The following is a 12,845-nucleotide window of genomic DNA, read 5'->3' as shown; positions in this document are numbered from 1 at the left end:
AGCAGATGAAACTTTTTTGCAATTTTTAAGTAATTTCAAAGTTAACTTTTGCAGTTTTGTTTTTTTTTTTTTACACTTTTTTAAATGATTTTCTGTTATTTTGAGCTATTCGATGAACATCATTTTGATAAAATCAGGACTATATTATCATCTGATGCAGTGCTGTCCAATTTTACATAAAATATGTCCAGATATTTTTCTTTAATTATAATCAAATTTGTTCAGTGTTCTTAATCAGAAATTTAAACAAGCTCTTAGCAACCTGCGCTGAAACGAACTTTACTGGAATTGAAATATTGTCCTCTAGTGGCAGGTGGTGGAAACTGCAGCACAGGCCTTTCTGTAGGATGTCATTAATCATGATTAAGATTTGATGTTTCATGATAATTAAAATGCTATTATACATTTACTGACAGGAAATAGACAGAAAGAATGTAACTTTTCTATTTTATTAATGAGTGTCTTCTGCAGAATAGCTTAAAAACTGTGGCCATCTTAATAATGCTTCAGGACATGAACACATCAAGCATTGAACAGGCTGCTCTACTTTTCAGTTTTACCGTTTCTGCGGTGGATTTTACTTTTTGAGATTTCATGTTCATTTGGAGAGGAGGAAATAATTTGAGGCCCAACATGCTGCACAGCTGAAAGGTGAGGCTTCTGTTTGTAAATATGATAAAGAAGATGTTACAAAGACATATCATATTTTTCAAACATACACTTTTTAATAGACGCTCACTGAGTAACCTTTGATCAAAGACCATACAGGTAGTATGCAGCTGACTTGGGCCCCCTGCTTGCTAGGGGCCCTGTAAGCATATAAATTCATGCAGGAATTATTGACATATTAAACTTGGTCCCTGCCTGTATTGTAGCTGCCAAATCAATTAACCAAGACATATAAAGAACGGTTTCTTCTGTTTTTACTAAGTAGTCTAGCAAAACAGTTAAACTATTTTTGCATTGTAAGAGCCGCATTTTAAATTTCTAAAACTTAAGTTAACATAAGTTAAACATTAAATAAACGTACTTTTATAATATCAAAGGACAGAATATGTGAATAATATGAAGTGACTGATAAGTTATGAAAATCTTCATATCTTATTGCAACTGTTGTGGCTGCAGTAAGATATGAAGATGAGCAGGAAACCTGTGAACACATAAGGAAAGATTTTTCAAACATAATTCACAATAACAAACCTTTAAATAATGAATTGGAAATAAATTGAACGCATTACTTGGGTGGCTGTGCTCCAAATTACTTACAGGAATTGATCAATTTCCAGTTCACATCTGTTAGGGCAAGACTTTGTCCATTTGTATAAATAATGTAATCTAATTTTATTATACTATAGATTTGTGAGAAATGCTGCCACAATTATTTTTTAACAGTAGTAAATCAGTTGAGTGCCTTTATCAGTAAGCATCAAAACTAAATAAAGTGGCAACTATGAGAAAGACAAATGTTTAATTTCTGCTTTTTAAGCATATTTTATTGGTAATATTTCTGTAAAAATCACACATGCAAAGAGGAATCTAAAGTTGCAGAGAAAGAACAAGGAAGCACAAGCAATGATCAACCGCAGTGTCAACATCCTCTAAACACTAAATAATATAATAATGGATAATACCTAAAGCTAGTAGCTTATAGGACAATAAATACCTACAATGGTTCAATATTCAGCCACATCTGGAACTGATGAAACTTGACCTGTTTACATGTTTAGGCAAATATTATCATAAATGTTCATGTTTTCATTTATCTCTGTTTAGATAATAAAAAATGGAACATATTTCATAATCTGTCACTGCAAAGTTAGCAGCAGATGTAAAAATTCATAAAAAGTTCTGCATGTTAAAAATGTATTTTATTTTAAATTACTTTGTGACAAGAAAATTAAAAAAACAGCCGAGCTCACAAAAAAAAACATTTCAAAAATAGCTATTAAAAAATATTTATAGATATCTAAATTTAAATTGTACCGCAGTAGAGCCGCTGCTCCTCCACATCGAGAGGAGAGAGGAGCCAGTTGAGGTGGCTCGGGCATCTATACCGGATGCCTCCTGGACGCCTTCCTCGGGAGGTGTTCCAGGCACGTCCCACCGGGAGGAGGCCCAGGGGACGACCCAGGACACGCTGGAGGGATTATGTCTCTCGGCTGGCCTGGGAACGCCTTGGGCTCCCCCTGGAGGAGCTGGAGGAGGTGTCTGGGGAGAGGGACGTCTGGGCGTCTCTGCTGAGTCTGGTGCCCCCGCAACCCGGTCCCGGATAAGCGGAAGAGGACGACGACGAGTAAATTTAAATAAATATAAATGTAAAACTCACAAAGCATATATATATATATATATATATGGTTCTTTTAAAAATATAAGTAAATATTTGGCTATTTTCAAGAGGAGCACAGCAACCAGATACAAAATATCACATATTTTACACATGTATGTGTTTCATTTTGTCACACAGCATAAAATTCAACGAAATTGTAGTATCAGAGGTCAGAGGGCAATAAACAGAACAGGTCCAATTAATTGATTCAATAAATTCAGATCCAACTATATTTAAATCATTTAAATAACCATCATGTGAATAATTATTATTGTCAAACCCAAGTGATAATTCTGGTCTTCCTTTGCTGCTGTTTGAGTAAATTCAGGGTGGATTGTAACACTTATATTTTTAGAACGTGTTTTGTTGTGTGTGTAGAAGCCGTGTGGTGAACAGCTGAGACTGAGTTTTGTGGTGAAGCCATTTAGTGGGATTTGTTTAGTTTCTGATTCAATTGTTTGTAGTTTTAACTGTGTTTGTAGAAATAATTTATATCAGCTTTTAGCCAAGATTCTAACATTTCTGTGGATACCACACATGTTTATGTTTAACTAAGGGAACTTACAGAAATGAAAGTAGTAAAAAAAGTTAAATTCTTCCCCCCAATACTGGGGTTTTGGACTTAAGAGAGTAACTCATGTAATAAATTGCAGAATAAACCATCAGATCCTGCAGCCTACATGGCAGCATTGTCCCTCAGAGCTGGTACTGATCTGATTTCAGAATAAACTGCTGCATCCGCTGCTGCAGGACTCCGCTTTCCTGTCAATGAAGAGATATTTGTATAAAATGTTAAATCAATACAGTTAAAGCAAGCATACATTTAAATACAGGTCCTTCTCAAAATATTAGCATATTGTGATAAAGTTCATTATTTTCCATAATGTCATGATGAAAATTTAACATTCATATATTTTAGATTCATTGCACACTAACTGAAATATTTTAGGTCTTTTATTGTCTTAATACGGATGATTTTGGCATACAGCTCATGAAAACCCAAAATTCCTATATCACAAAATTAGCATATTTCATCCGACCAATAAAAGAAAATTGTTTTTAATACAAAAAATGTCAACCTTCAAATAATCATGTACAGTTATGCACTCAATACTTGGTCGGGAATCGTTTTGCAGAAATGACTGCTTCAATGCGGCGTGGCATGGAGGCAATCAGCCTGTGGCACTGCTGAGGTCTTATGGAGGCCCAGGATGCTTCGATAGCGGCCTTTAGCTCATCCAAAGTGTTGGGTCTTGAGTCTCTCAACGTTCTCTTCACAATATCCCACATATTCTCTATGGGGTTCAGGTCAGGAGAGCTGGCAGGCCAATTGAGCACAGTGATGCCATGGTCAGTAAACCATTTACCAGTGGTTTTGGCACTGTGAGCAGGTGCCAGGTCGTGCTGAAAAATGAAATCTTCAACTCCATAAAGCTTTTCAGCAGATGGAGGCATGAAGTGCTCCAAAATCTCCTGATAGCTAGCTGCATTGACCCTGCCCTTGATAAAACACAGTGGACCAACACCAGCAGCTGACACGGCACCCCAGACCATCACTGACTGTGGGTACTTGACACTGGACTTCTGGCATTTTGGCATTTCCTTCTCCCCAGTCTTCCTCCAGACTCTGGCACCTTGATTTCCGAATGACATGCAGAATTTGCTTTCATCCGAAAAAAGTACTTTGGACCACTGAGCAACAGTCCAGTGCTGCTTCTCTGTAGCCCAGGTCAGGCGCTTCTGCCGCGGTTTCTGGTTCAAAAGTGGCTTGACCTGGGGAATGCGGCACCTGTAGCCCATTTCCTGCACACGCCTGTGCACTGTGGCTCTGGATGTTTCTACTCCAGACTCAGTCCACTGCTTCCGCAGGTCCCCCAAGGTCTGGAATCGGCCCTTCTCCACAATCTTCCTCAGGGTCCGGTCACCTCTTCTCGTTGTGCAGCGTTTTCTGCCACACTTTTTCCTTCCCACAGACTTCCCACTGAGGTGCCTTGATACAGCACTCTGGGAACAGCCTATTCGTTCAGAAATTTCTTTCTGTGTCTTACCCTCTTGCTTGAGGGTGTCAATAGTGGCCTTCTGGACAGCAGTCAGGTCGGCAGTCTTACCCATGATTGGGGTTTTGAGTGATGAACCAGGCTGGGAGTTTTAAAGGCCTCAGGAATCTTTTGCAGGTGTTTAGAGTTAACTCGTTGATTCAGATGATTAGGTTCATAGCTCGTTTAGAGACCCTTTTAATGATATGCTAATTTTGTGAGATAGGAATTTTGGGTTTTCATGAGCTGTATGCCAAAATCATCTGTATTAAGACAATAAAAGACCTGAAATATTTCAGTTAGTGTGCAATGAATCTAAAATATATGAATGTTAAATTTTCATCATGACATTATGGAAAATAATTAACTTTATCACAATATGCTAATATTTTGAGAAGGACCTGTACTGCAACATACTAAATGCCATAAATTATTCTATATACACGTTAAGGACAATAAGAACTGCAGATAAATGCTGACCTTTACCCTTATCTCTTTTTGTTGGCTTTCTCTTCAGGCAGACATCGGAGTGGAGCCTGAAACAGAAAACAGATCTCAGGACTTATTTGTCAGTTTTATTCTTTCATATACAGCTGATGGATTACAGGACATCCAGACAGAATGTGAGATGTTTTTATTTCCTTCACTACTGCATCAGAAACTGAATCATTCTAGTCTAGATTACAGTTTATACCAGCGGTTGTTAATAAAGCAACAGTTTTAATATTCCTCAGAAATTTGAATAACAATGTTAATTGAAAAGTGTATTTTTGCTCTGAATGTTACATCAGATTAAGAATAGTTTATAAACAGTCAGTCATTTTCTACCGCTTATTCCATAGTGGTTCGTGGGGGAGCTGGTGTCTATCTCCAGCAGTCTATGGGCAAGAGGCAGGGTACACCCTGGACAGGTCGCCAGTCCATCGCAGGCCAACACACAAACAACCATGCACACACTCATTCATACACTTAAGGGCAATTTAGAGAGACCAATTAACCTAACAGGCATGTCTTTGGACTGTGGGAGGAAGCCGGAGTACCCGGTGAGAACCCACACATGCACGGGGAGAACATGCAAACTCCATGCAGAAAGACTCCCGGACGGGAATTGAACCCAGGACCTTCTTGTGTAATTGTGTAATTAATTTACTAGTAATGCTTATATTTAACAGATAATTGGGCTAACAGGTCTCTTATTGTGTTATTTTGTGGCTGAGAAGGTTGGGAACCACTGATCTCCTGCTGCTGCAGAGCACTAAACTTTATCAATTATCTCCCATCAAGCAGAGACCCATTAAAGTCCTCAGCTGTGTGTCTGATCTACCAGTTTCTGCTGATGTCTACAGTTAGTATCTAGATGTTAACTAAGGTAGATGAAGATCTGAACTCCATGCTGACTTGTAATAACCTGCAGTCTAATAACAGGAGGACACATTTCATTATAACGACTGACCTGCAGCTCCTAGTTTCACTTCAGAGTAAATAGCGCCCTCCTCTGGTCCAGGATGTCTCCCTGTAAAGATCATCAAATAATCACCAACACAAAGACATGAAGGATGAAACTATTATGAGTTATTTTCTCATGTTGTTCATTATAGATATGTGGGACTCACTCTGTTTCCCAAAGGATTTCATTTCAATGAGACCGTATGTAACATCTCCAGGTTCATCTGCTGCTGAAAGATTTCAGATGTTTTCATTATTTAATTGTCTGTAAATGACTCAATGGTTTTAACTAAAATAGCTTGAAAAGAAACTTCAGCAGCTTCAGAGGATGTGTTTCATAGAGATGATCATCGCCTACAGCGAATAAAAAGACACAAATGTTATAAATTTAACTACAAACAATATTTTAAACACATTTTCTTTATCCCTGAAAATCTGACAGAGATTTCTCTTTGACATCATTCTGATTTAAACAGCAGCAGCACATTGACATACAGTAACACCACAAAAATTCATAATTGCAATCAATGTATGAAGTCAAATTATTTTACATAGAATTACTATTACTTTCACTTTGTCTATTGATGATGACTTACAAGTCATTAATAGACAAAGTGAAAGTAATTGGATGTTTGTATCTTATTATGTCCTGTTTAAATCAGATAAAACGACTCAGCCCAACATGTTTCCCTTTGGTTACTTAGAAGAACAGAACAATATTTATTGTCTCTGTGGGAAACTGGTCTGAACTCCTTCATGGTTTTGGATCACAGCAGACAGCACACAAACAATAATGATTACCTCACATCTCAAATGACATCACCTTACAATGAGCATTGCACATAACATGTATTGAACACATCTATTGCATGAACCCTGCGGCTGGACTCTGGGTCACCAGCAGGCAAATACCAACCTATGGTAGAAATACTGAGGTTAGATGATCTAATTTTGGAAGAAAAGAAACATAAATAAAGCTCTGACCCTGAAGAAAGGAGCTGTATTCACGATTTTCAGTCTGGTTTGTGGTGGAGCTCTGACTGTTGCTCTCTGAGGCCTTTGATCTGAAACATAAGAAATATATGAAAATTGTTCAGGAAAAAAACACAAGGAAAAAGAAATAAAGATATAACTTACTCACCTGATGCAGAACAGATCTGTGAAAAGTCATATTTGTCATATTTTATTAATCAAATTATCCTGCTGTCAGTTTATGTCACATCAAGATAATTATTGTCCATAATAGAATAATTAAAGAGTTTTTAAATGAACAATCTGATCCAGTAGAGAAGAAAAAAGTCTCACCTTTGGACCGTCTGTAGCGCCACAACAAGACCAGGAGAATAATGAGAATTATTCCAATAAATGGTCCAACAATCAACATCACAAGAGAGCTGACAGGACTGGACACAGTTACTGGAGGTAGGAGACATCAAGAATGAATCAATATTATTTATCTGCAGATTTAATGACATCATTCATGAGCTGCAGATAAATGTGGTTTCAAACTTGAATTCAGAGAGAAATCTGCAGCACATAAACATCCTCAGTGTTCACCTTGTTCCTCTCTAACAACTAAATGGTTTTACTGAATAAAAAGCATCAAATGTTTTCATCCTCCTCACCTCTAACTGACATCCAGCTCTGTAGTGACTCCTTTCCTGAATGTTTACACTTGTAGAAACCTTCATCTGACTTTGACACTGCAGAGATCTTCAGCTCCTCTCTGCTGTCATTGTGGAGGAGTTTGTTATTGTGATAGAAAAACACGTTGGAGAGTAGTTTTAGTTCTTTATCTCTGCAGCTCAGAGTAACAGGATCTCCCTCAGTCACAGGATGGACGGGGCTCACCAGGATAGGACCATTAATATGTTCTATAAAACAATGACAGAATATTAAGTTTAATGTTACGTTAGCAGTAAAACAGGTTTTATAATGCAAGATAATGCAAGCAGTTGTAACATTAGAGAATATTAAAACAAAATGCCTTTTTATTTGACACCACCATGGTGGGTTTCATATCTAACCATGATGAGACCCACTACAGACAGGAGGTCCACAATCTGACTCAGTGGTGCTCCAGGAACAACCTCATCCTGAACACCAGCAAGACCAAGGAAGTCATGGTGGATCACAGGAGGTCCAGAAGGACTGAACACGCTCCTCTCTACATTCAGGGGGAGGTGGTGGAGCATCTGGACAACATAAAGTTCCTGGCCATTCACATTTCCTCTGACCTCTCCTGGACTGTGAACACCTCCCACCTGGTAAAGAAGGTCCAACAATGGCTCTTCTTTCTCAGGAAGCTGAAACTGACTGGATTCTCCACTGTACTGCTCACAAACGTTTACAGGGCCACAATTAAGAGCATCCTGTGCCTTAGTGTGATGGTGTGGTATGGGAGCTGCACGGCACAGGAGACAAAGGACAGGAGAGAATGCACGGGTGGTGAAAACAGCACAGGGGCTTGTAGGATGTTGTCTACCAGATCTGGACTTGATTTTTGCTGCACGAGTCCAGAAAAGAGCCAGACACATTGCTAGAGACCAAACCCACCCGGGCAATGCAGTGTTTGTCCCACTTCAATCAGGAACACGATGCAGGAACATCACAGCAAAAACAAACAGGCTCAGAAATAGTTTCTTCCCAGAAGCAGTGAAGGCAATTGTCCTCCTGCAGTCAGACACTAAACATCCCTGCTGACAATCAAACAAACCACCTGCCCACCTTATAGACTGTTTCCACACAAGCTACACTTTAAGTAAATACCAAATACAACACGCCACATTTCATGCACATATGTGTTTTTTTCTAAGTGTCTATAACCTACATGTGTATCTTTGAGCTGGGTCTCAACAAACGTTTATTATCGTAACATAATGAAAATAAAGAATCTTGAATCTTTTTAATAATGTTTTATCATTTACCTCCTTTGGTGGATATCTAGACCTGTTTGATCGCAGAACATAACGCTTAAAATATTAAACTGATATTTGCTTTGTTGTTGATACTTTAATATTTTCTTTCAATGTCCATGATAGTTTTATGTTTGTCTTTAAGGATCAGCACCTCATGATTCCCACATCCTGAAAACCAATCTGTGGATAATGTCAATCTTATAATGTTTTTGTGATGACCAGTCATTTTGATTCAAATATTGTCCAATTTAAGGAGGACATTCGTTAGGAAAATATTTTCTGGCTCAGTTAAATTTCCAGAAATATGTAAACTTGCTGCACTGTTGTCTTACAGGACGAAGGTCCTGGGATTTGAATCCCAGTTAGAGCTGGAAATTTTATATCCAGATATTTTATTGCTTATTGAATACTGACAGGTCCATATCCCAAACATATATCCATCGTTACACGCAGCACAACCGGTAAAATGCTGTGTGGTCGTTCTGACCACGCAACACAAAGACTCGTTGCTTGAGGTAAAGATCCTACCTTACGTACACATTTCTTAACAAAAGCAACACCTAGTGGCATTTCTAGGATCTTACATGAAACAAACAGTAACTCTGGTTATGCAAGAAGAAGTCTCAGACTGACGTCCACTAAAGAGAACAATACCAAACCTGCAGAATCTCAGGAAGATGAACAGAACAAGTAGTTGAGATTTCAGGTTAGATAAAATAAATATTTCCCTGTGAAGATAAAACCACCAGGATAAACCAACACTAAATCATTTATGAATACATATGAAGCTCTGAAATGAGAAATGAAGGAGGTTCAGAGTAGCTCTGATGGAAATACACATAAGAAAATGTGGTATCCATTAATATGATCATGCATTCTGAAGTAATTCTTGTTATTATAGAAACAAATCAAGCAGTGCTTAAAGTTCTGCATTTACAAGTAGAAGAACCACTAAAAATCAATAAGAATAAGAGCAACAAATTTGGCATTGATTTAAATCTAAATGTTTTTATACTAAAATTGTTTAGTATAAAGTATATTTAGAGCACACAATGTAACAGGATCAAGGGACAAATACTAAAAAAAGAGGTTGCAATGTGTGTAACAACAGGATGTGTTCTGAAACTTACATAAAATGTTGAAAATTAAGGAGAAGAGACAGATAATAAATCATAACCTACTCTGTACAGTGATGTTGACAGCATTGCTGAACTCTCCTGATCCAGATTCACACCAGTACACTCCACTATGAACCCAGTCTGGGTTGATGGTACATGTAGATCTACTCATGTTCCCCCAGATGGAGCAGACTGACAGTGGATCTGTTTCTGTAAACCTCCAGACTCTCCATTCAGCAGATTTTCCCTCACAGCTCAGAGACACTGAATCAGAGCTGAAGTGTTGAACTCTGTCAGGACTCACTGAGAGAGAAGCTGCTGGATGAGGATCTGGAAAACAACACAGGATTTGAGCTGAGAACAGAAACATCTTTTAAAAATCTCTCACTACAAACAATCCCTTGCTTTTAGTGCTTCTTTAACAATAAAGATCAGTGGAAACATTTCAACAAGTTGATCAAACTAATGATTCCTCCTCATAATCATCCAAGTATTTCATCTTATTCATTTCATACCCAGGTCCTCTACTAGAGGCCTGGGAGCTTGATGGTTCTTCACAATATCTTTGATGTTCACTGCACTCTTCTGGCCTGAGGTCTCACATTTCTCCAGGTGGAGGTCACTGCCTTGAGTGCTCCAATGACGATGGGCACTAATCTTGCCTTTATCTGCCAGGTTCTCTCTACCTCTTCCCTGAGCCTTTGGTATTCCTCCACTTTATGTTCTTTTTTCCCGTAGTTTCCATCATTTGGGACGGCCACATCGATCATTGCTGTCCTCTGCTGCTTTTCAATGATTACTACATCCAGTTAGTTGGTCATTACAGGTTTGTCAGCTTGGAAGTCTCACATGATCTCTGGTTGGTTCAGTTTGCTGCTATGAAGAGAAAGCGACTACTTGAGCCAGTAGGCGTTGATCGTGTCCAGGCCTTGTGCTGTCCAGCTCCTCATACCTGAGACTCAATGTTGGATGTCTGCTACTGTGATGTTAACAGGACTTTGTTCAGGGAGATTAGTGAGGTTTGTCCTAAGGTCTATTAGTCACTGTGCATTGTTGTGATGTGATTTTTCCTTTGCCTACACGTCTTTCCAGTTCCAGCACTGTTTGGTCTATAGTCCTTTGCTTTGAAACCCTTTAAGAGTTCTGCAGATCTTGGATGTTTGGCTTCTTCCAGGTTTTCTGTTGTTAAGTTCTGGGTGTAACTCTTGATAGATTTCTCAAACTGGATGGAGAAATAAATGCTGTTGCTAGATCAGAGTTTTCCCTTACTTATTACAATGACAAAGTCACCTTTGCAGAAAAGCTGCAAAATTCAGATTTTACTAATTCATGAACACACTGCAGACGACAGAAACAATTTAATAACTGATAAAAACAAATTTTCCCTGAACTTTTTATTCCAACAGAGGATGAGACTTTAGTTGATACCTATTTTTATTGGTTTTAGTCTGTTTTATTATTATTCCATGCATATTTATTATATATTTTAATGGATTTAACTGTAAACACATTGTTTTATTTATTTTGTTTTAAGCTTGACTGCAAAGGACATTGATCAGTCTGAGTTGTTTTAAAAATGTACTGTTTAAATAAAGTCACAGCAAGAATCTAAAGTAACTCATGTTTATTATCTGGTAAAAACTATAAAGAATCTGATGCTTATTCCACATTTCTTTGGTGGATTATTAACATGAACAGTCAATATCAAACATTTGCTTGATTAAAGATACTGGTCACAGATTAAAGATAACTCAATGAAACTCAAATCATGGCTTCTGTTTATTTATAGCATAGAGAAAAATAAACTGACCTTCAGACCAGACAAACTTTGGTTCACTGTAACCAGTATAATCCACTGGTTCTCCTCTTCCTGCTCTGCACACATATCCTGCTGTATGAGTTTGTTCATGAACGATGTAGGAGTTCTGTTCAGTTCTGTTGGTGATGTTAGGCAGCAGCTCAAAGCTGTAAGATCTGACTGATAATTCAGGAACAGCTTTATACCAGAAGAACCTCCATCCTGCAGACTGAGGTTCAACCTCACAGCTCAGAGTCACTGAGGCTCCAGGACTCAGCCATGATGGAGACACAGAGAGGACAGGAACAAGTTTCTCTGTTGAAATCAAGCATTAGGCAACATCAACACTATTATCTCTGAACTTTACTTTGATTAAATGTTTGATTAAATACTTTGTTAATGTTGGTCAGGAGATTCCCTCAAAAGGATAACAGTATAGTGATTACAAAGCTTAATCAAAATAAAATAAATATCAGTAATAAAATACATAAATAATAAATGAAATACATAAAAACATCAAAAAATAAATGTTAGTAGTCACTTTTTGTAGCAGGTGTAACTGATGCAGCCTTTTTTCTGCTTTAGTTTCCTCAGAGCTGATTAAAGTGGCAGAATAAGAAAAATCAGTTTCAATGGTCAAAACCTAAAAATATGATTTTATTTCCTCTGTTGTCTAGAGAACCTGTTTTCTTTTAGTTATTATGATTCAAATTCTCACTATGAGATACAGACTGATAGAATTAGAAAACATGAATCCTAAATAAAATAAAGCTGTGAAAAACAAAATCTCCAAACCAAACATAAGAATTTGATTAAAATGAGATGAGAGTTACTCAGTGAGAACAACTTTATTGATGTAATAAAATAAAAATAAGGATCAAACACTTATCTTAAATCTATCAGCAGCAGGAGACGAGTTTCATTTTAAGGCATCATAAATAAAAACTTCATGTTATTCTGTTAGATTTACTTTAATGACTCAGTAGCTTATTTGTGTTATTAATGAACAGAAACTAAACTCACCAGTAAACAGATTAAATATATATCATACCAGAATGACCTCATGTACTACTTTTAAGATAATTTGTTCATAAAATATTCTGCTTCTTGTCAATATTAAAGAAATCTGTATTTTCTACAAAAGTACTGAAGAGGTTTAAATTCAAAGGTTACTTTTTCATTGATGAACAGAAACTAAACTCA

At 37.5% G+C, this 12,845-nt stretch overlaps 1 protein-coding gene across 1 annotated transcript in view; it reads right to left on the bottom strand.

The window, feature by feature from the left end:
* Positions 1 to 2,270: 2,270 nt before the first annotated feature.
* The window catches only part of LOC124880404 (sialoadhesin-like), a 264,206-nt gene continuing 253,631 nt past the window's right edge, over positions 2,271 to 12,845 (bottom strand). Inside the window, exons 17-26 of the mRNA XM_047385499.1 lie at positions 11,655 to 11,957; positions 9,908 to 10,174; positions 7,434 to 7,682; positions 7,114 to 7,224; positions 6,950 to 6,965; positions 6,793 to 6,872; positions 5,976 to 6,038; positions 5,816 to 5,875; positions 4,843 to 4,898; positions 2,271 to 3,088 (exon numbers count right to left, since the gene is read on the bottom strand). Coding sequence (XP_047241455.1) covers positions 4,876 to 4,898; positions 5,816 to 5,875; positions 5,976 to 6,038; positions 6,793 to 6,872; positions 6,950 to 6,965; positions 7,114 to 7,224; positions 7,434 to 7,682; positions 9,908 to 10,174; positions 11,655 to 11,957 — 1,172 coding nt within the window. The 3' untranslated portion in view covers positions 2,271 to 3,088; positions 4,843 to 4,875. The remainder of the gene's footprint in view (positions 3,089 to 4,842; positions 4,899 to 5,815; positions 5,876 to 5,975; positions 6,039 to 6,792; positions 6,873 to 6,949; positions 6,966 to 7,113; positions 7,225 to 7,433; positions 7,683 to 9,907; positions 10,175 to 11,654; positions 11,958 to 12,845) is intronic.

This window comes from Girardinichthys multiradiatus, chromosome 14 (genome assembly GCF_021462225.1).
Source record: "Girardinichthys multiradiatus isolate DD_20200921_A chromosome 14, DD_fGirMul_XY1, whole genome shotgun sequence".
Classification (NCBI taxonomy): domain Eukaryota; kingdom Metazoa; phylum Chordata; class Actinopteri; order Cyprinodontiformes; family Goodeidae; genus Girardinichthys; species Girardinichthys multiradiatus.
The sequence above is the reverse complement of the archived record's forward strand: the minus strand, read 5'-3'. Positions and strand labels throughout refer to the sequence as shown.